The sequence below is a fragment of the Hyaena hyaena genome, unplaced genomic scaffold (assembly GCF_003009895.1).
Source record: "Hyaena hyaena isolate Hyena2069 unplaced genomic scaffold, ASM300989v1 scaffold_205, whole genome shotgun sequence".
NCBI classification, from domain to species: Eukaryota; Metazoa; Chordata; class Mammalia; order Carnivora; family Hyaenidae; genus Hyaena; species Hyaena hyaena.
The window spans coordinates 1,737,281-1,761,877 of NW_024080838.1; the positions used below are offsets into that span (position 1 = coordinate 1,737,281).

The 24,597-nt window shown below is 49.4% G+C and overlaps 2 protein-coding genes across 2 annotated transcripts; both read right to left on the bottom strand.

Annotated features, from left to right (window-relative positions):
* Positions 1-2,492: 2,492 nt before the first annotated feature.
* On the bottom strand, positions 2,493-11,706 carry TMEM171 (transmembrane protein 171). The gene is made up of 4 exons (XM_039242094.1): positions 11,574-11,706; positions 8,504-9,214; positions 4,409-4,550; positions 2,493-2,718 (listed from the first exon to the last, which is right to left on the bottom strand). Exons 2-4 carry the CDS (start codon positions 9,138-9,140, stop codon positions 2,520-2,522), a joined length of 978 nt encoding a protein of 325 aa, XP_039098025.1. The 5' UTR covers positions 9,141-9,214; positions 11,574-11,706; the 3' UTR covers positions 2,493-2,519.
* LOC120238372 (basic proline-rich protein-like) lies at positions 11,431-13,295 on the bottom strand. Its single transcript, XM_039242065.1, has 2 exons — positions 13,216-13,295; positions 11,431-12,325 (listed from the first exon to the last, which is right to left on the bottom strand). Exons 1-2 carry the CDS (start codon positions 13,293-13,295, stop codon positions 11,431-11,433), a joined length of 975 nt encoding a protein of 324 aa, XP_039097996.1.
* Positions 13,296-24,597: the final 11,302 nt, after the last annotated feature.

Below are 24,597 nucleotides of genomic sequence, written 5' to 3' on the forward strand. Positions count from 1 at the left end.
TTGCTTTTCAAAAACAAGTAACACACACGGAAAGACATTCAATATTATTGGTCGCTGGAGAAATTCTAATGTAAACCAGAATGAGATACTATTTCATGCTAACCAGGGTGGCCACGATGATAGATGATGATGGTCATGATGGTGGTGGTGGTAATAATAATAACAGAAAATAACAAGTGTGGGTGAGGATGTGGAAGAATTGGAACTCGCACACATTGCTGGCGGGAATGGAAAAAGGTACCACCTCTGTGGGAAACAGTGTTCATTTAAAGTCAGCATATGGTCCAGTAATTCCGTTCCTAAGGATACGACCAAAAGAATTCAAACAGGCACTCTAGTACCTGCTTATACTGATACATATGATGATGAGGGTGAATCTCAAAAACATGAAACACCCAGAAAAGGAAAATCTATAAAATCAGAAGCAGATTGGTGGTTGCCGGGGGCTGGGGGGTGGGAGGCACTGAAGAGTGACTGCTTCATGGGTTTCCTTTTGGGGTAATAAAAATATTCTGGAATTAGATAGAGGAGCAGGCTATACAACATGTAAATGTACTAAATGCCACCGGACTGTTCCCTGACAAATGGTTCGATTTATGTTCTATGAATTTTACCTAGATTTAAAAAAATGTTAATACTTATGAAGGAGAAAAAACAAAACAAGCATCAGTCCACTAGGTGGCTTCTCAGAGGCTGTCACCTTACCACGATCATATCAAGGCAAAGGATATATCTTCTGTGACTAAATGATTTGCCCCAGCTCTGCTGTGATGTCAGTCCTGCAATAAACATCTTCACCCTGGGGACCTGTCCCAGTGCTTTGTCTTCTTCAGCCTCCACCTCCTTGCTCAGTACCACCGAGAACAACAGAGGAAGCAGAGGCTTCCTTAACTAGAGGGTCAGACTTACACCCGAGAATTTCTAACTGCATTTTCATTGTATTCGCATAGAAAGGGAAAATACCCAGTTTTAAGCCCCAGCTTTGAGCCATTGAAAGGTCTTGGGTATAAGGAGAACTCAAACATGTTTAATATTAAGTCTACCTAGAAATTTCAGCTTAATCATTCTAAACAAACAACAGCAGAAGGAAGTGGTAATAATCTACCCTTTGCTCTAATTTTAAAATGTGAATAATTAACTTTCCAGGAAAAAAAAAAGCCAAAGTTTTAAGAGCAGTTCTGTAAATATCCAATTCAAAAATAGATAATCGCTGGTGCCCGTGATTTATTGTGGTGGCATTCCCATGGAATCAGTCACTACTTCGGTTAAACTACTGAAGCATTAACGCCCTTAAGTTCTGCTTTTGGCAATTAACTGCTGGGCAATACGGATTTTTTTATGGGGTTAGGCTTGTGTAAAGGCACAAAAAGTTCACATTTTTGCTACATCAAATTTCATGACCACAACATTGCTGTTACCACAGATTTTTATTTTCTTGTTTTAATCTTTTAATGTTTTTTATTTATTTCTGAGGGAGAGAGCGTGAGCAGGGGAGGGTCAGGCAGAGAGGGAGACACAGAATCTGAAATGGGCTCCAGGCTCTGAGCTGGCTGTCAGCATAGAGCCTGACGCGGGGCTCGAACCCACAAACCCTGAGATCATGACCTGAGCCAAAGTCGGACGCTTCACTGACTGAGCCACCCAGGCACCCCACAGGTTTTTATTTTCTAAAAGTCAGCTTCTCCCAGGTAGAACTGCTCATGCTTAGTGATTATTTCTGGTTTATGTCTAGAATTAAATACTTACCCTTGCACCCAACTTTTCAAATGCTGTTGTTCATCAGTGGCCTGATAAGAATAAAAGTCAGTGGCCCAGGCAGTCTGGCACGGATGTGTTGCAGCCGAAAGGCACATCCTTCTAGGGGAATTTAGTCACCCAGTTAGCCCAAGAAATCTCTTCTCTGACAGTGTCATTTCACAATAAGGAGGCCTCAGGATATCAATGTGCCGTCTCCCTGTCCCAGTATAAACGACCTAATTACCTTCTTGCAAAATGAAAGAAAAGAGGAAGAGGAGGAAGAAGGAAGACAGGGAAAGGGAAGGCAAGAAGAGGAAGAAATACTAAAGAACTTAGGAGAGTAACCTAGCTTCTCTGCTTTAGAAGCAGTTAACATTGGAAACAGAATGGACCAGGCTAAACATTAACAGCTGCCTCTGGTCAGCCTTTGACATCACAGGGTAGGGACATGCTGGCTCTCAGAACCCAGCTGGATGGGTTCAAAACCCAACGTCACCACTGAGAAGCAGTGTCACTTGGAATAACTTAATTAGCCTCTTGGAACCTTTGTTTCTTCATCTACCTGCTTGAATGTAGTAGGTCTAAATGAGAGAATCAGCTGATGGACACCTTGCCTCTCCGGCAGTCCAGAGTGCTTAATCCAGAACGTTCGCCACTGATGTTGATACTGAAATGCCAAGGAAATCAGAACAGAGCCAATGCCATTGTATTTTTTTTTATTACAAAACAAATTAAATAAAATAGTGATTGATTTTATGTACAGTTGAACTGGAGTCCACAGCTCATGGTGGGGAAGGCTCAGAAGATGGGGATAAGGATGTGGTTGCCCCGAAATCTTTTTCTTCATATCTGGGAGGCAGTTCAGAGGAGAGATAAGGAGTGTATGAGGTCCCAGCAGATGAAGGAGTCCTGGAAATGGTGTATATAGATCCACAATCTCTCTCAGAGGCCACTCCTTGGCCCTCAGGAGTGGGGGTCCTACTAAAAAGAACAAAGGAGAACAGAAAGAAAGGAGGGGAGAATAGTAACAGATGTTAAATAGGAGGTTCTTTTCAAACGTTTAATTATATGCTTTTAGGAGCATGTGCAAGGGTCTCAGGAGTAATTTCTTCCACATTCTCTTTCCTACAGATGAATCTTGATCCCTTACTCCCTACTTTCCTTACAGCTGATTCTAACATTAAGAGTTTCACCCTTTTTGTTCCCCTTGACATTGAGAAGACACGAAGTAGGAATGTATCAGTGCCGTCCAAGATGAGGGGACACACACAGAGTTACTCTTCTCTGCCATTTTGTCTTCTGAGAGCTAGCATAGGGCATACAGACTTATGCAAATAGAAAGTTAAATCAAACCAAAAATTGAATGGTTACTGGAGTGAGTTCTACCAGCAGGCAGACTTGTCTCTAAATTTCCATTCCGCTGCCTTCTAGCTGTGTGATCATGAGCAAGTTATTTAACCTCGCTAAGCCTCGGTATCCTCATCTGTAAAATGGGGATGATAAGAATGCCTACTCTCCTACTTATGAGAATTACACGAGATAATGCAAGTAAAGCCAGACCGTGGTAAATAGGAAATCATGGTAGTAGCAAATAGAAGGTTTTTGTTGTTTTTGTTTTTTAAGTTAATAGACATTTATTTAGGGCTTGGGGAAGTTCATCACTGGGGAAAAGAATATACAAAATTCACTAACAGAATTCTACAAATGTCCGGAACGTAACCTCCCCTTCATCCATACAGGACAATTCCTAGATCCATCTCTGGTTGGATCTCCAGCTCACCACCCAGTTTGAGGCATAAGAAGAACACGGGCCTTAAACATGAAGGACCATGTAAGGCAGCACCCATCCCCACCATTCCCTCTGGGTCTCTTGGGTCCCGCTTTCTCAGCATCCCTGAACTTCAGTCTGGCCACCTCCAGCCTTTCCCCATTAGGAACTGCACCAGCCACCACTTGTATCCCATGGCGCTGTCTCTAAAACCTTCAACTGCATCCCTCTGCAGGAAGGAAAAACACTTAGATGTATGTTGTTTAATCTGACCCCAGGTGTGCCTCCTAATGTGTGGCATATGGGGAGCATGGGTGATGGAGTGTGAATCTCGTCCTTCTCTTCATTCAATCTGAGAAGGCTCTGAAGCCCAGGGAATAACTGAATATTGAGAAGAGAAGCCAAACTTGGTCAGGTCAGGGTGCAAGTTGATTTTAACCAGTCACCCAAGTACCTCGATGAGGTACTGAACACCTGTGTACACAGGTACTCCAACACGTCCCCTGAGGGACCCCCACATCTCCCCATGATCTAAAGCGGCGAAGCCTACCTACCATAGCAGGGGGCCTTACGAGCCCCCGCCGCAGGGCTCAGTCTGGCTAATAAAGTGTTAAACATTTGGAGGCTTGTCCATGCTGGGAGCACATAAAGATGCCTGGAGAAGGCTTCATGTTAATCCGGCATAATCACCTTTATCATGTTTAATGTATGTGCTGCCCACAGTTTCCTGAAAGGTACTGTTAATATTAAGGCAATAATTCTGATATAAGGTCAGCACAAATGATCCTCCCACTGTAATGTTTATTCCTGTACCGCGCCCTAAAACTAATTTGGCCTGAGCTGAGGCACAGGCCTGAGCAAGTTAAACATGCTTACTCTTAGAGTTCAAATGCAAAGTCTTACCCATTGTTAAAAATACTGTAATACGAAGGTGGGTGTTCATTCGGAAGCAGACCATTAGCCACAGGACTTCGAGTCACTGCAGAAGCTGAAGACTCAGGAAAGTAAGGTGGTGGGGGCGGGGGAAATATTATCACAGCATCACCTAAGGAAACACAGTATTTCGTTGAAGACAGGTGAGAAGGAAATGCAAGCACATGAGCAAGAGCAAAATAAATCAATGCTATGTTTGGCCCATGCGCGTGAAAGGTCAAAACACCTATGCCAACTCCAGAATTGAAACGTGGGACAATCAAATTCCCAGAGACACAGAGTGGACGTAGCCAGGGGCAGGGACAAGGGGGAACTGGAGTGAATGTTTAATGGGGGGCGATTTCTCTTCGATGATGAAAAACTCCTAGAACTTGATAGTGGTGCCGGTTCCAGTACACCGCGGAGGCACTTAATGCCGCTGTCCCCTTACAAATGCTGAAAATGGTAAATTTCATGTGATCTCTATTTCTCCACAATTTTTTCAAACAGTGGGCCGATATTTCCTGGCAAGTCTGAGCTAACACGTTTCTGTGAAGCCTTGGCTTCCTTGGGCTGTCTACTGCTGCAAAGCCTTACTCATTCTCAAGTTAAAATTGTGATTCATCAACGCTTAGCTGTTGGATGACGAGCCTTGTTTCTTACGTGCAGTTTTAGTCTCTGAACAAATGACAGCAAGCCGGGTCATGGCCGGTCTTTGCCATTGCCATGGCTGTGGTGTGTTCTCTTCTACAGGTGTTTTTCACCATTTCACCAAAGCTTTACAAAAGAAAGTCACGCTCAAGATAAGCTTGGTTTTTTTGGGTTTTGTGTTTTTTGTTTTTCTGTGGGTTTTTTTGCTTTTTGGTCTTGTTTTTTGTTTTTTGTTTTTTTTTTTTTGCATTTCTGTTGCTACTGTTCATTCCAAAGCACTTCCCATGTTTTGGGGAGGAGACAGTAGAGAGCAGCTACAAGCTCTCATGTGTACTCCAATTCCAATATGAAATGCACCACATGAGTTGCCCAGATCATTCTAGCCATGCGGCAGCACCACGACGTAGAGGTCAGAGGGCAGCCCCTGATAAGTCAGCAGCACCAAATGGCAGCTCAGACAAAAAGAAGGAGAGAGGACTTGAATGCACTGCAGGGAGGGAACCGGTTTGCACTGGCAGCAGATCTGACACTTGTGCAGGTCAGTACAAGATTCTTTAACGCTACCAGGGGGCCATTTGCCAAATACCAGCCCAGCGTGGCCCCACACAAGGGGGGCCTTGGCTGTCACATCTGTGAACTGCAGGTCATCCCTAACTGTACCTGCCTCAGAGGACAGGCAGGAGGGCTGGATTCTTGTGTGGTGGTTGAAACAGTGCTGGCCGCACAGCGGACTCTCTCAGCTCTAAACACACCCGCGAAGGTGCTTAAAGCTCAAGCCACCAGCAAGTGGCACTGACCCACATGTCCGATGAAACACTCCCGGCTGGCAGCCACTCCCCACCGTATTGCCTCAACTGCCTCCCCAAAGGGGACTTAGCCCTTCTGAAAATGTGTTAAGTCTTTCCCTCCTATAAGCACATGGCGACTAGAGCTTAAAATATACATTGCTAACCTAACCTTGATAACATATAATAGTTATCTTGGGATCCTCATGTAATTTTTCTTGCCGGTCTCTGTAGGTCGGAGGAAGTAAGGCTGACTGTGCACTTTAATTATACAGCGTAGAACAAAGGCCCTGGGAATAAGCCTCTAGAGCAGGCCAGTCACCTATCCAACACAAACAAGGAAGTGCTCAAAGCCACCAGCTGTCTCTGGGGCTTGTCCACACCTCTGCCCATCGGCTCCCCGCCCTCCCCAGCCTTGTAACCTGCTCTCTGGGAAAGCAGTCCCGACCCCCCCAGGTTGCCCTTTCACTATGTCCCGTAGAACTTGATGTCTTTGAGTTGACAGCAGACATCCCTCAAGGGAGGCCTGTCTCATAGCCTTGCTTATGTTTCTAGGACCCAGCATGGAGTGTGCCTGTGATGGGGAAAGCATGGGTCTGGGGAGGAGGGGCTTCCATTCTGGGACCAGCTGAACTCTGGGACTTGGCCAAGAACTGCCTCTTATCACTCCAATCCCTCATAAGGCAGAACTGGCCATTGACAGACAATGTCTAGAGTCTTGTCAATTATGCTAAAAGGATGACTTCTAAAAACCCGAACCCAAGCCCATAATATCAAAGGAGAGAAGACCAAGGGGTTAGGCTGCCACTTTCATAGGTGTAATGGTACTTCAAGGGCTAAGTGGAAAAGCCAGCATCAGGACCAGACCACTCAGGAGTCACTGTGTCCCAGCACCAGCAGCTCTGCTTTCTGCTGCCCCCCAACTCCAGTCACCAGGAGGGAGGCTGAGCCCCAAAGATCTCTTGATAATAAACCCCAAGGGCATACCTTGAACTGCCCCCAACTAAGTAGAAGACTCTAAGCAGCAAATGAGTGTATTTACTTACACCCTCCGTGTTCCCCAAAAGGACTGAGAACATCTGTAACGTAGGGTGAGTCCTTAGTCGCATAATGGCCACGCAGAGCACTAGGCGAAGCCAGCAGAACTAGAATTGCCACCAAGTGTCCCAAGGCCCTCCCGAAGGGCTATATGGGGCCATGGTGTATATGTGCCCACCTGCCTGGGTTGGGGGTCCTGGCTCTGCCCCTTACTAGTTTGTGTCTTCGGCAAGTCATGTGATAGCCCTGTGCCTCTGTTTCGTTGTCTCTAACGCAGAGATACTAAGACTATGTGCCTCATTGGGTTGTTGTAGGTATGAAAGAATCTGGTAGAGGAGGCCCTTGAAAAATACCTGGATGGGTTATCTGGTCCCAGGATAAACCCTGTGTCTGGGTTAGCTATTATTAATGTATAACTAACATTGGTGTGGTCACCATAAACATATAAATACACAAATAAGTAAGCTGGGAGCTTCAACCATGGCTCAAGGACTTGTCTGTAAACCCGTCTGCCCTTGCTCTGCAAGGCCGGTGCCATGCGAGGCTGGCTGGCAGTCCAGGGAACCCGCACTGTGAATACCGCTACCTCCAACGGGCAGCCTCGAACATGGGAGACATTCCCCTTCTCTGTTCCCTCCTTCTCTGTTTCTGCCCCATCATGCTCTTTGCCTAGCCTTGTAGATGTCAAGGCTATGGCTTGAGAGCTTTACACTTTCCAAAGTAGGAGACTGGGGGAAAAAAGGGAGGGTGGGGAGGGATTTGCAAAACTGAACAGCAATGGGGTTTTTCATTGGTTGTGTGAAACTGAGGCAAAAGCTACTGATGTTCTGTAGGGGGCCAGACTCTGGGAAATAGCAATGCAGCTCTTCTGCAGAACCCAGAGAACGCAAAAGTCACGTCCAGGCATTCCATGGGGGACAGAAGTGACAGGGGCGATCACATTTCATCTTCGTCTGTGCCACTATTTCCAAACTTCGCCTCCACCCCGGGAGCCAACGATAAAGTTACAGCAAATGAGTAACGACGTGGGAAACCATGCAGAAAGCCCCCTCAAAACGGAGAAGATGGGTGGACTTGGGACAGACGGATCTTGGAATGTTAGTGCTGGACGGAATCTCAGCAATGCAATGCTCATTTTACAGATATGTAAACTAAGGCCACAAGAGGTTAAGGACTTACCAAGGACCGCCAGCCAGTGATAGCCAGGGGTGAGGATCTGCATGGCCAGCACACAGTGCCATACGTTTCGGTGTACTTGGCAGGTCTCTAACGTGGCAGAAGGCGCCCAGGCTACCCTAGCAGTTTCTGTCACTTTCCTCTTAATTTGCTCTGTGACCTCAGTCAGGGTCACAACTTCATGTCCCAATGCTTTTGCTAAATAGTAAGGAATTGCTGGGAGGAGATGGTGTGTACAAGGATTCTTACAGGGCTTGACACGGCAGCAGGACTGTGTATGTGTGCAGATGTGTGCAGGTGTGCGTACGTGCGCACATGTGTGTATGAGGGAAACAGAAGAGAGAGAGCTTCTAGGCCAGACCCGAGGGCAGCCCCGTGAGGCCTTGATGCTGCAGCCCCTGTGTTATAAGCATGCATAGGAATGACAGCCACCTACCTACAGTGACCTGGATGGGCTCCATATTCTCAATCTGTCTGTCTTCACTTTCAGAGGCATCCTGGCCCATCGAGTTGTTTTTCTTCTTCACATGGGCAACCACAAAGAAACACAATCCCATGAGTACAATCAAGGGTCCCATGATCTGCAGGGACAGGAAGCCACAGATCTGGGGCTCCATGTCGGCAGTGTCTGTCTCATTCAGGGATTCCTGTGCCCAGTCAGAGCCACACCCAGGGACCCAAATGCCAAGTATGCTGATGAGCATGCCGCTTGTCAAGAACAGAAACCCGAAGATGAGGTACTGGGCAAACTGGCGGCTCTCTCCACAGATGAAGGCTCGGTCAGGGTCCGCCTGACTGCCTCGCAGGCGTCCCTCCCGGTGCTGAAGTCGCGCCCGGGAGCGGGCCAGGATCACAGCCCCAAGCCCAATGGCGGCACATGCAGGCCCAGCGACCTTGAGCACCATGCTGCAGTCTGGGAAGGTTTTGTATTGGCATGTCTGGAACCCAAAGATGGAGAGCAGGACGCCCACACACAACAGGATGGCACCAAAGACAAACAGGAAGAAAATGAGCTTGCTGACGCTCCTGTCTGGCTGGACCCCATCTGGTTCAGCAGCCGCCACGGGAGACATGGCCCAGAAGAGGCCCCTTCCCCAGAACCGTGCAGAATGGGTTTCCTTCCCTCCAGTGGTTGCTTTCAGCAGCTCTGCAAATGTAACCAAACACCAAATTAAAGTGGGCACAGGTGTTCCTGACCCGCCCTGGCCATTGCAGAAATCATACTAGGATGAAATCATAGGAATAGAACTTTATGCAAGTGATACACTGGGGAACAATGAGCTGGTGTATGAGTCAGAAGCCCTGGTATTCAGAAACTCTTGAATACGTAATTTTATGAAGATATTCAAGAAGAGGAAATGCAGTTACCATGCACCTAAGAGTGTCTTGAAAAAAAAAAAAAACAAAATCCATACAACAAACTAACTGGGTGTGGCTTTTCCTGTTATGAGTCTTACAAACCCACTTCCCCAGGCAGGAAAACAAAACAAAACAAAACAATGGTGAGTGAGGGAAGAACTACGGGAATTATTTCTGATTTACAGACGTCCCACGTTTCATCACAGCTGCTCTGAACACTTCTAAGTCAGTAAAATTTCGTTCAGTAACTAACTTTCCATTTCCTGTTTTAGACTGCGGCAACTTTCCATTCCCAGCTTTATTCTAAGGCTGTAGCATCTCCAGGCGGCCCAAGGTCAGCAGTTTCAATTGAATGGGAAGGCAGTTTGGGAACAGAGTGGGTCTGGTGGATTTCAAGTTAACTATGTCGAAATTTGAATCTTGAGCTCTCAAACAGGCACTGGCACTGCAATGACTCAAAGTCCTGAGGCCTGGCTGACCGGGGTTGGGATGACCCAGGGGTGGGTGGGTGGCACAGCGGGTCAGGCAGGGGCCTTGCCTCCCAGAAGTGCAGGTGGCCTCTCACCTACCCTTCTCCAAGGTGCCTCTCACCTCCACAAAAAGGTTTAGGCTCTGTTAAAAATAAGCAACCAATAAAACCACCAGTTACAGAGCACTAAACAGCAAGAGAACTTGACTGTGGAAGAAGAGAACAAGTGGGACAGTACCTTCCACAGGATCACCAAGCGCTGTGCTAACATTATCATAAGCAGTTGTTAAGAGGTTATCCATTTGATGCACATTGACTTGATCGTCTAGTTATCTCGTCTTACTCTACTGAGTGGAATATTTTACCAGGACCCTTCAAGTTGAGGCACTGGAAAAGACAACCTAAACGTGAACACCCTTTTTACTTGCTCAAGGGAAGAGAACTTAAACTATTTTGTGCCGTTTGTATCCATGATCACATGAAGGAGGTCGAGATTGAGGCTCTAAAGCCAAGGCCATCTTGACAAACCCAAATCAGGTCCGAGGGAGGTCAGTTTAGGTAATGAAAGCAAACAGCTGGTCTTATACTAGGAAGTACTTTTCCAGGAAAAAGTGCACTGAAATCAGAAGGAAGTTGGGGCAAGAAGGAAATATAGGAGGGAAATAAGCTTCCATTTTAAACCTAGACAGACTATATTCATGAAGATGCCAGTAAGCTGAGACAAACACTTAAAAGACACGATTGCAGGGGCGCCTGGGTGGCTTAGTCGGTTAAGCGTCCGACTTTGGCTTAGGTCATGATCTCGAGGTTCGTGGGTTCGAGCCCCGCATTGAGCTCTGTGCTGACTGCCAGCTCAGAGCCTGGAGCCTGTTTCAGAGTCTGTCACTCCCTCTCTCTCTGACCCTCCCCTGCTCACGCTGTCTCTCTCTCTCTCTCCTAGAAATAAATTTAGGAAAAAAAAAAAAAGACACGATTGCACTAATTAAAAAAAAAATCTGCATCATGTAATCTCTTTTGCTGGTTTCAGAGATAAGGGGATTCTCCGCTACAAAGCCCCATCGGGAATTCATTGAATTCCTGATACCTTCAACTCTGAAGCAAGTCATAAGTTCAAATGACTTAAGGCAAATTCCCAAATACTGGTAAAGTAAGTAGAAGCCTAAAACTGGATTTGTAGCTCTTTTCCATGGACTAGTGAACCACGCACCTGCCATTATGTATTAATCCCTCATCCAAAATAGCGTGTGGGTAGTCACTTTGTCTCCTATACATGAGACAGCCCCAAACGGACACAAAGACATCTACACAAACAGAAAATTAAACCTTCTAAAAATACCAACCTACATTTAACTTCCCAAAGCCAAATCCACCTCCCCAACGCTATTTTCCAAAGGGCATTTCCGAATCAACAGCATCTCTGCAAGCCTCAAGCCCTGGTGCATTTGGGTATCCCGGCAAAGACAGCCTGAAGTCTTTTACCGGGAATAGTTCCGTGGTGTTCAGGGCGCCGGAGCGCAGCGACAGCCCGGCGCGGTTCAGCTTGAGGCTCCCAGCCTTGCAGGTTTAGCTCGCGGTCTCCCGCGCTGGCGCCGCGTCTCGCCCCAAGACTTGGTCCCAAAAGCGCAGCGCCAGACCCCGCGCGCGAGTGCGGAGAAGCGCGGGGACCAGAGCCGCTTACCTGAAGCTTCGTCCGGCGTGCGCGCTGCCTGCGCCGGGGCGCGTCCCGGGAGCCTGGCACGGGCCTCGGGGTCCGCGCTCTGGGAGGCGGCGCTGGCCGTGGGCACCCGGCTGGGCGCGGCCTCCCTGCGGCGGCCGGCACCGCACGCTCCCACCTGCGCGTCCGGGCGCGGAGGGCGGGCCGCCGCTGTATTTACAGAAGGAGGCGGTGCCCGAGGGGGCGCGGCGGGGCAGGGCCGGCTGGCGGGAGCTGGCCGCCGCCGGGTGCTGCCCTTCGGGGCCGGAGGCGCACCCGGCGCGGCCGTGGAGAACGGGGGGCGGCCTCGAAGCCCAGGGCTGGCAGATTTGGCCGCTTCTGCGCCCGTGACCGTGCGCGCAAGGAATCCAGGAAAAATGGGCACCCCCGCCACAGCCCTGGCCCGCAGCCGCGGGAGGGAGGGCGCGGCACGTTGAGGTTCTCCTCCTGGCTGTCCGAACTCCGCGCTGCGCGGGCCAAGATCCAGGGAGGAGGAAGGGAGCCGGTTCCCTTCGGGGCGCCCACTCCTCGGCCCGGAGTTGGGGCAGGGGGAGACGTGGGAAGGGCAATCGCCCGCCGGCCCTCTCCGATGTGGCGGTGGCCCAGACAGGACGGGGCCCCGCGTTCCTGAGGCCGCGCTTTCGGCCACGACGCCGTCTAGGGCTGTTCTGCCCAGTGGCGTGTGGCTCTCCTGCCCCTCCGGAGACCTTGCCGGGGTCACTGGAGCAAGTCCCTCGCTGCGAGCTCCCCGACCAGAAAAGGGTTATGGAGACACCAGGTCACTGAAACTTGCGCTCTATTAGAATGTGGGACAAGGGTCCTCCATACCTGAGCCATCCAGGCAGGAGGTCCTAGCTCCAAGGCTGAAGCAGGTCAGCTCTGTCCCTTCGGCACTCACACGTATCTTCACAGTCCACCTTCCCGGAGAACCCCCTTTCGGTTTCTCAGTTGTTAATAGTCTGCTGGAATTAAACTGGTAACTTTCCCTGCCCTTGAACCAGTGGTTTCGGGATGGGTTTGCTAATCCCCATGCTATTTGTAACCTGCCCCATGACACGTGACACAGACCCAACCGCACCAGTTTCCACACCAGAGGTCAGGGCGCAGAGGAAGGTGAATCAAGGGCTCAGCCCACGTACAACAGTGAGGGGAGCCCTGGAGACTTTCCGCATCCCCACCGCTTCTCCCAGCTTCCTGGCCCCTTTGCCTGAAAGCCAGTGGGGAAGTTAATGCCAATTGCTCTAAGCTTTTCAAAGTGTGAGCACTCTGCGTATCTAATACAGCAAGTTGTCCTCATAGGTCTTAGCTGATTTCAAAGGTTGAGAAGGAGACTCTCAAAGAAGGGGGCAGAGGGAGGCAGAGGGAAGGGAGCTTCCCTGGGCTTTGAGTGCCGGACCCCCGGGTCTGCAACATGAGGCTTGGGGAGGGAGGCATATCGGACAAGTTCCAGCATTGGGATTTGCGGGGGAGCAGTTGTGGCCAAATGTGGCCTTTCTCACAGCCAGAGTGCCTCGGCCCCTGAGAATCTCTGCCCTGACTGAAGATCTCTGATTGTCACTGTAATGAATAATACTGACATCACCACCCCTTGCTCTGCACCAGGCTCTGCATGACCCACTCCACCTACAGCCTCTGCTTCTTCCGTGTTTCCAGCAACTCAGAGACAGCTGCAGCCAAGGAGGATGGGGGGGCTAAAAATCGGTCCATTCTCAGTTGCGGAAACCAAGGCTCAAAGGCAAAAATTGACCTCCCCAGCTGACTCGTACAGAGCGGGGCCCTGAGCCAGATGGACTGACTATTCGTCCTAGATACACCTGTCACCCAGAGGACACACCGTGCCATGAACTCAGAACATGGCTTTTTATTACACCGCTTTTTAATCATTGTAACAATATACACACTGTATCCCAAGGACATTGCAGCAATCAGTCTGGTCCGTCCCGGGTGGAGATCCTGGTCAAAGTGTCAGGATATTTCCAAGGTAGGGAGACCTCAAAGTACACCTAGCTAACAAGCAGAGGGCCAGCAGGGGCGATTTCACCACAGCCGGGGACACCTTGCTTTCTAAGAACACAAGCCCTGAATATAGAAAGTGCTCTCCCTACTCAGGCCTGCTAACAGCCCTTTCTTGTACAAGGGCGCTTCCGTGTACACATGCGTTTCTTCTCCCGTAGTTGAAACTCAGTCTCTGGCCACGTGGTGTGTGGACCTTCAAGGGCCCTGTTGACACAGCTGCCCCCCGGGCCACATGACTGCAGGCTGGCCACACATGACGGACTTGAACGTACTGGCACCAAGGACGATCAGATTAGCCTCCTCTTGGGATATATCTACTGTTTGGACTGTTTGTCTTTTGGAGCCTGTTTGACTAAATTAAAATCCTTAGAAACTGATCAGCGGTCAAGTAGGAAAGACATGACCGTGAGCCTCCAAGGTGCTCATTTTCGCAGCAGACCTACTTTTAGGAAAGAGGCTGGGTCACCTCCTTCCTGTGTATAAGCCAAGAGGCCTTTTCCAGCTTGTGTGGTAGTGAGAAAAGGTAAGACCAGACAGAAGCCTTAGAGCAATAGCAGCAGAACGAGCTATTAAAAATGGATGAATCTTGAGTTCAGGAAGTGAATGTGGATGGTGAAGATGTGACATGCATTCATTCATTCGTGCGGCAAATATTTAGTGGTACTGACCATACGCCAATAAACAAGACACAAAATCCTTTGCCCTCCGGGAACTTCTATTTTAATAAGAAGGAGAACGAAGCTTTAAAAAGAGACACATGTATGCTATTCGTTATCCGGAGCATTAGCGGGCAGTAAATGCTGTGGAGAGCAAGACATCACAGAAGGAGGCTGGGGAGATTCCACTTTCAACAGGGTGGTTAAGGAAGGCGGCTCTGAGAGGGCGATCCCGCAGCAGAAGGGAATGAGGAAGCAAGCATATTGATGATCTATTATCGCATAACAAATTACCCCTAAACTTAAAAGCTTAAAACAACAAAGATCTGTTATCTCTCACTGTTTCTGAGGGGGCAGTTCTGGCTGCGGATCTCTTGTGAGGTTGCAGTCAAGCTGATGGTTGGGGCCTGACTGGGGCTGAAGATCTGCCTCCAGGGTGGCTCACTCCCATGGCTCTGGCAGGAGGCTTCAGTCTCCTACCGTTCAGACCTCTGCACAGAGCTGCCCGATTGTCCTCATGACACGGAAGCTGACTTCCCCGAGACTGAGTGATCCAAGGGAGAGCAGAGGAGGGGGAAGATGCAGTGCCTTCCATGATGCAGTCTCTGAAGTCCCACACCCTCACTGTGCTTTATTTTGTTCCTTAGAGTTGGGTCACTAAGTCAAAGGGAGGGAAACTAGGCTCTGCTTCTTTTTTTTTTTTTTTAATTTTTAAAATGTTTTATTTATTTCTGAGAGATAGAGACAGTGTGAGCAGGGGAGGGTCAGAGAGAGAAGGAGATACAGATTCTGAAGCAGGCTCCAGGCTCCAAGCTAGTTGTCAGCACAGAGCCGGACGCGGGGATTGAACCCACGAATCGTGAGATCATGACCTGAGCCGAAGTCGGTTGCTTAACCAACTGAGCCACCCAGGCGCCCCAACTAGGCTCTGCTTCTTGAAGGGGGTGGGTACCAAGGAACCCGTGAACGTATTGTAAAACTGTCATCAGGGATTGATAGTGATATTTTGGCAAAGAAGGGAAGAGCACTTCAGACAAAGGAAAGAGCAGGTGGTAAGCCCTGAGGCAGAAGCAGTATGGCATATTCAAGGAAGAACAAGAGGTGAGAGTGAGAGGGTGACTAGGTGAGCAAGGGGATGAGGAATAGGGGAGGAAGTCAGAGAGGAAAAGTGGGAGGGGGGGGCGGGGCACATGCACCACAGCTTTGTGGTGCTCTGAGTGAGATGAGAAGTCTTCGGAAGCTTTTTTAGCTGCGTGTGTTGTAGTCTGACTTGTTTATTTTTTTATTTTAGGGAAACAGTGGCTTCCAGGCGAGAATAACCTGAGGTCCTCCTCAGCCTCAGGAAAGCTAGAAGGGAGACGTTGAGGAGGCGGATATAATAACCCAGGAGAGAAATGACTGTGGCTCGTGTTTGGAGGTGACAGGGCAATTGGACCATGTATATGTCAGGAAGAGAGAGTCAAGGGGGTTTTCCTGGGCCTGGATGTGCATTTTGACTTTAAGCTTTTGGGCCTGAGGAACCAGAAGGATGGTTCTGGCATTGCCCCACGATGGGGAAGAATGGGGGCACCTGGGTCGTTCAGTCAGTTGAGCGACCGACTTCGGCTCAGGTCATGATCTCGTGGTTCGTGGGTTTGAGTCCCGCATCGGGCTCTGTGCTGACAGCTCAGAACCTGGAGCCTTTTCAGATTCTGGGTCTCCCTCTCTGCCCCCACGCCGCTCGTGCTGTGTCTCTCTCTCTCTCAAAAATAAATAAACATTTAAAAAGTTAAAAAAAAAAAAAAGATGGGGAGGAATGAAGGCAGGACCAGTCTGAGAGAGGGAACTTTGGGGCGTGTTAACTTTGAGGTGCCGGCTAGACACCTGAGTGGAGAAGCTGAGTAGGCAATAGAACCTACGAGCCCGGAGTCGCGGAATTCCAGGAGGAATACTTTCCTGTGCTGTGTGGGGTCTGCTGGTTAAATCAGTAAGGCTGGGGTCCCCCTTACACGGGCATACGCGGCTACACCGGCTGGGCAGCGGTCAGGGCGGCTGAGGGCCCCAGGCTGACCGCTGCGGGGGTTCCAGTGTGGCCGGGGAGGGGGCGGCGGGCAGCCAGCGTGGCCAGGAGGGACGACTTGCTGCTGCCGCCGCCTTCTACCGCTCTGTTCTCAGAGGGCTGTCCTGCGGAAGCCGTGTCCTCCGCTCCCCGGGGACAGGCCACGTGCCACTCCCCGGAGCGCTGGCAGCGAAGCGGCTCCTCGGGCGGTGCGGACTGGCTTCGGGAACGCAGGCTCGGGTCTCAGGCTCCGCCAGAGCAGGGCGGCCAGTGCGGCTCCCGAGCCTGCCTCCTTCTAGCTGCTCCCTTCTCTGTAGGTCTCTCTCTGCTTCCTCCCCACGTTAACCTCAGCGGCCTGAAGCCTGTGCTTCTCTCTCCTGACATTTCCCGAGACCCTGCTGAGCAGGGGTGTGTGGCCTTGGGTCCCTATGTCAACGACTGTCCCCAGGACTCCCAGCGACACCTGTGAACGTAGGTGGGTGTCGTGCAGCTGCCGCGGTTGGGGGAGGCCGAGGTTCCTGGGTCCTCTCCTTCCTCTGGGCCCCTGTGGGACTTAGAATAGATATACCTGGGTAGGACTGACTGACTCGGAGGGTTCAAGTTGAGGGTTTTTTGAAATTTTTTTGTTTTATTTATTTTTGAGAGCAAGAGAGACAGAGCACAAGCAGGGGAGAGTCAGAGAGAGAGGGAGACACAGAATCTGAAACAGGCTCCAGGCTCTGAGCTGTCAGCACAGAGCCCGATGCGGGGCTCGGACCCATGAGCGATAAGATCATGACCTGAGCTGTAGTCAGACGCTTAACTGGCTGAGCCACCCAGGCGCCCCTCGAGTTGAGGGTTTTTATTTGGTCCCTTCGCTGAACCCCAGTGCAAAGACTAATCTTTTGCAGAGTCATTTTATTGCCTGGAATGGCACTGTTGATTTCGCATGGGCGATAACAGCTTGGCTGGAGTGCAGCGAGCTGGAGCCGGGGCGGTGGAATTCGAGGGGTTGTTTCAGATAGAGCGAGTGAGGATTTGCTGTGGTCTTGGCCCCCACCTGGCCAGAGAGAGAGGGCACTTCGACAGTGGTGGCTGCATGTGAGCAGTCGGCTGGAGGACAGACCAGCACGGCGACAGCAAGAGGTTTCTGGAAACTTGGCCATCTCCTGGCAGCTTGCCTTGCCTCCATCAAACACCTCGTGCCGACTGGGTTGTAAAGAGCAAAGTATTTCTCCCCAGCACGTAAAAGGACATGAGTGGACCACAGTTTCGATCCTGGCTTTGCCACCTAGGAGCTGTGTGGCCCTGGGCAGGTAAACAACTTTTCTGTGCCTCAGTGTCCTCATCTGTAACATGGGAATGAGCAGACCTGCCTCAGAGGATGTCTTGAAGAATAAATTTCTGGCACATGACAGGCCACCAACAATGTATTTCTGGCTAGTCACCTCCATCTGTGCCTCTTCCCTGGCCTGTAATCTTCAGCAAGGCTGATGGGACCAATTGCTGGTGAAGGTCGAGGGATGGGTGAGGACAGAGGTCAGGATGGTCAAAGAGAGTGACATGAATTGTGTTGACTTCTGTTGCTCACTTGCAATGGTCTGAGCCGCTACCAACTCAACGATAGCACACTTCCCAGTTATTTCGAGGGGTCTGCAAAGGTATGTATCACATGATCTCAAAAACAACCGGCTCACACAGCCTCCCTGTGGTGTCTGCCCTGTTCTGCCTCTGCTCCATCTGCCCCCCATCCCCAGCCACCAAAGCTTCTGGAAGGGGCTTTGCTGCTGCTGGTGTCCCCGGAGGGATATGTGGGGACCCTGCAGGCTGCTCCCACAGCCAGTTGGCGGCCAGGGCCCAGGGCTCCACCTGCTGTCCTCTCCTGGGTCCACCTGCATGCCTCAGCCCCATCACGACACCCTCCGTTCTGGCCCTCCACTTCCTGGTTGCCCTCGATGATTCCAGAAAGGAGTCAATTTAGCTTAGGGTGCTCCAGAAATACGACCGGGTGAAGTAAACATGAAAATAAATGAGAAAAGGAAAGAAAAAGGGAAAGGGTGGCTGTATGTCCCACCTGATTCAAACAGCTCGTGGTACTGGATGGTTTGGTATGGACGTCGTCACCCATGCAGGTCTCTTGCCTGTTTTAGGATCAGGTGTGGACGCTTGTCTGAGACAGGTGGAGACGGCTCTCTGAATGGCTCCCCCCAATGGGGAGCAGGCCATCCGGGTGGCTGCTGTGCTGTCTGTGGGGACCCCAGCTCCCAGCTGCAGCCCCCAGGGCAGGGTGCCGCCTCCCTGGTGGTCCCTCCCAGTCACACGCGAACCCTTGGCTTCTTCCGTAGCAACTGTGGCCTAAAAACTGCAGCAGTACGAACCTGAACACCTGAGAGCTGGGCATCTGAGAGATTAAAAGGCAGTTTGGCAGGAAGCCACCTCCTAAGTGCCCCAGATTTTAACAAAAGGCCCTTTGTCGCAGCAGCAGAATGCAGGTAAGGCCAGGGCTCAAGGCAGTGTTGATTCAGAAAGAAGGGGAAAAAACCTGCTCTTTGAGGTTTTTATTCTTGTCAACCTATCTCACGGGGTTACTGAAAGGATTAAATGAATCCAGAGAGAAAGACCTGCGGTAATTTAGGCTTGGATGCCATCCCCGAAGAAATAATTTCTCCTAAATAATTATAATCTCTAACTCCCACATAAAACAGACTGTGTCTGCAGTGACGCACACGTCTTACTCATTGGCACTTCATAACAAGCCAATGACATAAGCGTCGTTGTTCCCCATTTCACACATGCAAAGAGGGGGTGAGTGGCTCGACCTTAGCTCGCAGGGAAGCGGAAGGCTGGATTGGAAGCACCTCACCTGGTTTCTCCCTCTCCTAAGTGAGCCTGAAGCTCCGCCCACAGCACACCTTTTCACCGCCCACAGGAGGTAGCGAGGGGGCTTCTCCCACATCGGCTTTGAGTCATTCAAGGGCAAGCTCACAAACACCCAGTCATCTTTTAATTCTCCAATTAAATGCCATTACCCAGACAGACCCCGCATCTAAATCAGCCCCGACTCCCCACACCCCTTTGTTTTATGTTCAGAGCTCCTGGCTCTGAAATTTTTTTTCACTCGGGGCGCCTGTCAGAAGCATAGTTTATTATCCCTTTGAGAGCACCCCTCCCCCACCCTTGGCTGTTTAAACCAGTGTCCCCCTCTCCCTTCTTGTTGCTGTCATCCCGGACCTCCCGGACCTTTCACTGTCCAGCTCAGGTTTTGACACCTGCTGCCCAGGCCCGTCTTATTTCAAATCCTGCTGGGCACCTTAAACTGCACATGAATGACCCCGGGGACATCCAGGCCTTCCACGCCCACCCACCCCGGCCCACACCTCCTGCCAGCACCTTTCTAAGCCAGGACTTCCGTGGCTGCACGCTGCCGGTAAGAGACACAGGCCCAGAATCCACCACTGTCTACGTAAATCAGCGTCCCCAACCTGGAGGGCCCTCGGCACCCCAACCCCATTTTGCTCCTCGACTCACTTCCCTTTCCACAAGACTGTGTCAGTAGGTGGCCCTACAGCCCAGGGAGCCCTGCCTCTGCTCTGGCGGCACCGCTGATGGTCACCATCCCTGCTTGGCCAGCCTGGTTCTCCAAGGGCAAATCACCCTTGGCCAATTGTGCCCCACCTGCCATGACCCCTGGCTCAGGATCCCAGGGTTACAGCCTCTTCAATTTGGTCTCAAGGGTTTGGTTCCTAAAGCATAATGGCTTCTAAGCCCAGTCAGGCAGCTTTATTTTTTGTTATTTATTTATTTTTTACAAATAGTTTATTGTCAAATTGGTTTCCACATAACACCCAGTGCTCATCCCCAAAGTGCCCTCCTCCATGCCCATCCCCCCCACCCCCCCACACCCATCAGTCCTCAGTTTGTTCCCAGCATTCAAGAGTCTCTCATGGTTTGCCTCTCTCCCTTTCCCCCACCATTTCCCCCCTTCTTCTCCCCCATGGTCCTCCGTTAAGTTCCTCTCCTCCATGCTCCTCCGTTAAGTTCCTCCTAATCCTCCTATACGTGCAAACATATGGTATTTGTCCTTCTCTGCCTGACTTATTTCACTCAGCAGAACACCCTCAAGGTCCATCCATGTTGCTACACATGGCCAGATTTCATTGTTTCTCATTGCCATGGAGTATTCCATGGTATAGATAAACCACATCTTCTTGATCCATTCGTCTGTTGATGGACACTTAGGCTCTTTCCATGTTTTAGCTATTGCGGAGAGAGCTGCTATGAACATTGGGGTCCATGTCCAGTCAGGCGGCTTTAAGTCTTAGCCTCCTACTGTGCCCAAGCCAGTTCTCCTGCACTGTGACTTTACCCTGACATCAGACCCAAGTCACCATTCCAGGCTCCCCGCTATAATGACCTCTTCCTTGAGGGCTCTCGACAGTTCTTGCCAAAGGCCTAAGTCAGAACCGCCTTCATCCATCACCAAGGTATAAGAGAGGAAAGATAATTTTCCCTCTACTCTTTGAATCTCAGCTGAGGACTTTCAATAAGAGACCAATCAACCAGAGAGAAACAGAAGTTTACTAACGCAGATACCCACGTATACCAGGGAGATACGGGAGAATGAGTAACTCGCCAAGGTGACCTAGAATTCAGGCTTAATACCATCTTCATAGGGGAACAACAAGGATGAAGGCAGCCCCTTGGGGAGAGTAAACAACTTTTATGACAGATGAATGAGTCCTTAGGAGATGGAAAGGTGTAATATTTTGTGACAAAGTCGGTGTGGTATCAACTTCTGTGTCGCCTTCCAGCCTGCTCTCCTGTACTAAGTGTCAGTCTTCTGTGGTTGATGAGACCCCCCTCCCCACCCCCCCCAGGGAGGAGATTTATGACAATTGGACTCCTTTTGGAGAACCTGTCTTCAGGCAGACAAGGGGGGGAGGGGTCAGAGAAAGCCTCTCCGCATTTACGTTTATCAAGCGCCTACAGCTCTAAAGAACTGATTTGCCAAAGTGGCACATTTTGGGGTATCATATTCTGCTACCCTTCAAAGACTTAGAATGCAATTGATAAAAGAGAGTAAGTAGTTTAGGAGATTTGGTCTCTATTGCAATTGCTCAGCTCTGCTGTCATAGGGAAAAGCAGCCTTGGACACAGATCATATACAAACGCCTGAGCGTCGCTATCTATGTTCCCACACAACTTTGCTTCTGGACACTGAAACTAGAATGTCAGATACACTTTTCACGTGTCACGAAGTATTCTTTAACTTTTTTTTCAACAATTTAAAGTATAAAAATCAGAGGCGCCTGGGTGGCTCTGTCCGTTGAACATCTGACTTTTGACATGGGCTCAGGTCATGATCCCAGGGACGTGGAATTGAGCCCTGAGTCAGGCTCCACACTGAGCATGGACCCTGCTTAAGAGGTGCATGTGCTCTCTCTGTCTCTCCCCCACCCCACCCCATCCCTCTCTCCTGATTATGTTCTCTCTCACTCTAAAAATAAAATAAAAACTCATGCTTAGTTCATGAGCCACACAAAAATAGGAGGCATGGGGCACCTGGGTGGCTCAGTTGGTTAAGCGTCCGACTTCAGCTCAGGTCATGATCTCACAGCTCGTGGGTTCGAGCCCCACGTCAGGCTCTGTGCTGACAGCTAGCTCAGAGCCTGAAGCCCTGTTTCAGATTCTGTGTCTCCCTCTCTCTCTAACCCTCCCCTGCTCACACTGTCTCTCTCTCTCAGAAATAAATTAAACATTAAAAAATAGGAGGCAGCCATATTTGTACTGCGGGCTGTAGTTTGCTTATCCCACAGTGGGATAAGGACCACAATGGAGCCTTTTTATATGTAGATCAAATTCTTTCCCTCTGGACCAGCCTCTCACACTTTTTGGCAGCACAACCCCCTCCCCCCAACTCTGTCAGATTCAAGGTAGAGCTATTATTTCTAGTAACAGTTTGCTTTTGTATTTAATGATTACCAATATTTCTAATATCTTCATATCTGATCAATTAGTGCTAATAATAATTGTGCTGATAATCCAATCCAAAATCATTTTAATACGGTTATAGAAACTAAAAAAATTATGTGTGTGTATATTTTCTGGCAAAGCAAAATATATGTGTCTCAAAGAAATAACATGATTAATAAATGCTCTTGCATAAAAATATTACACTAGGGATAAAATTCTATAGGGAGAAGTACGTGGAATTAAAACTTTATAATAAAAACATGTAAAATGCATTAACGTTTTTAAAAAGCTGGCTAATTTTAGGGGCACCTGAGTGGCTCAGTAGGTTAAGTGTCTGACTTCAACTTAGGTCATGATCTCATGGTGGTTGAACTCCAGCCCCATGTCAGGCTCTGTGCTGACAGCTCAGGGCCTGGAGCCTGCTTCAGATTCTTTGTCTCTCTCTCTGTTCCTCCCCTGCTCATGCTCTGTCTCTGTCTCTCAAAATAAATAAACGTTAAAAAAAATTTTTTTTAAAGCTGGCTAATTTAAAAAATAGATTATGGTTGGGGTGCCTGGGTGCCTCAGTCACTTGAGCGTCTGACTCTTGGTTTCGGCTCAGGTCATGATCTAGCAGTTCATGAGTTCAAGCCCCGCACTGGGTTCTGTGCTGACACTGCAGATCCTGCTTGGGATTCGCGCTCTCTCTCTTTCTCTCTCTCTCTCTCTCTCTCTCACTGTCTCTCTCTCTCTTTCTGTTGCTCTCTCCCTCCCTCCTTCTCTCCCCTGCCCCTCCTGTTTTTTCTCTCTCTCAGAATAAATAAACTTAAAAAATAGATTGTGGTTATGTCATGAAGTAAGCCAAACCAGCTTAATCTTCTAACACTGCCCATGTTGTTTTCAGTAGCTACTAAAGATGTTTGAATTACCTGAAGGCTAGCTGCTCCCACACAACCTCACTAATGTAAACAGGCACAAAGCAGTTAACACGGCTGCCCTGTTCCGTGAGCTTGAGGACCTTGACCCGACTGGAGTCGGCCCCATGATATTCCAGAGCCAGGCTTCTCTAGTACTCATGATGCGCCAGGCCACTGGACATCCTTGTCAACTCCGCGGCCGCTGACTGGCCTCTGAGGGAATGAGATGAGCCTCAGATGCGCTCCCATATGCCCTGAGTTCAAATGAGGGTAAGGTTTAGTTCCTTTAAAATCTTTGAGCCAACCCACATGTCTTAAATACCTCCAATACCGGACAGAAAAAGCCTGCAGCTGCGGTCATTGTGCCAGTGAACAGGCCACTGCCTTGGCTGCAGACCTTATGATAATTAGCAGAGGCCCAGGTATGGGTTGTAGCACCTGTGGCAGCCCCTGGCCTGTGGCCTTTCTGACCCTTACTCACTTCCCAGACTCTGTGGGATTGGAATCCTAGCAGACCTGGTTTTAGTTTAACCTAAGCAGCACAGCGTCACACTTGGGCTGCAGAATTTTAAAGTAACGTATGACCATTTAGCAGTGAGGGTCAAACTGCTGGTATATTTCCACTCCATTAGGCATCTTTAAAAATGACATATGTTTTATTTTTAAATGTCAATACTTGTAGTGCCTGGGTGGCTCAGTCGGTTAAGCGTCTGACTTCGGCTCAGGGCATGATCTCACGGTTCATGGGTTCGAGCCCCGCGTCGGGCTCTGTGCTGACAGCCAGCTCAGAGCCTGGAGCCTGCTTCAGATTCTGTATCTCCCTCTCTCTCTGACCCTCCCCTGCTCATGCTGTCTCTCTCTCTCTCAGAAATAAATAAACACATTTAAAAAAATGTCAATACTTATGCCTCAAATACCAGTTCTTTCTATTTACATTTATGATGGAAATTTTGAATGTCAGCTTAATTTTTTTTAGTTTACTTTTTATTTGTTTTACATGTCAACCTGCAAATGAACAAGAGGGTAAATAGTTCTTACAAATCATTTCAGAGGTTACTCTCGGCAGAGCTGTCTTTGGCAGTGGGAGAGAATATCTCCTTGGTCTTCATGCACGGATTTGCTCCCCCTCTTCCCAGAGCTCTCAGGGTTCTGCAGAGGATTAGGTGGAAGCCTTTACAACACAGCCAAGTTTGGGTGACACCTTCTCCCAAGCAGAGGGTGCCTTCTGGCCTTTTGGTTTATAGCTGAGTGAGCTCTAGGGAGATTTTTCCAGAATGAAGAAGTTCTGCCCCTAGGTGATTTGTTTACTCCACTTAAACTGAGAAGCACTGGTAACTTAAGAGCTTCTTTCTTTAAAATAAAATAAAAATTTTAACTTTATCAGCACCCTCTTCATAGCACAGTTCTGTATTTATTTGTTTTAAGGATTTATGTGCCTTATTAGACTATAA

What these genes read in the sequence shown, in the direction of transcription:
- TMEM171 (XM_039242094.1), bottom strand. Translation starts at nt 9,140, where the DNA reads ATGTCTCCCGTGGCGGCTGCTGAACCAGATGGGGTCCAGCCAGACAGG. An exon ending in GCCCATCCAGGTCACTGTAG is followed by an intron (nt 4,551 to 8,503) that starts GTAGGTGGCTGT and finishes GTGTTTCCTTAG; the next exon opens with GTGATGCTGTGATAATATTT. An exon ending in TACAGTATTTTTAACAATGG is followed by an intron (nt 2,719 to 4,408) that starts GTAAGACTTTGC and finishes TGTTCTTTTTAG; the next exon opens with TAGGACCCCCACTCCTGAGG.
- LOC120238372 (XM_039242065.1), bottom strand. Translation starts at nt 13,295, where the DNA reads ATGGACCGATTTTTAGCCCCCCCATCCTCCTTGGCTGCAGCTGTCTCT. An exon ending in ACACGGAAGAAGCAGAGGCT is followed by an intron (nt 12,326 to 13,215) that starts GTAGGTGGAGTG and finishes GGGAGCTCGCAG; the next exon opens with CGAGGGACTTGCTCCAGTGA.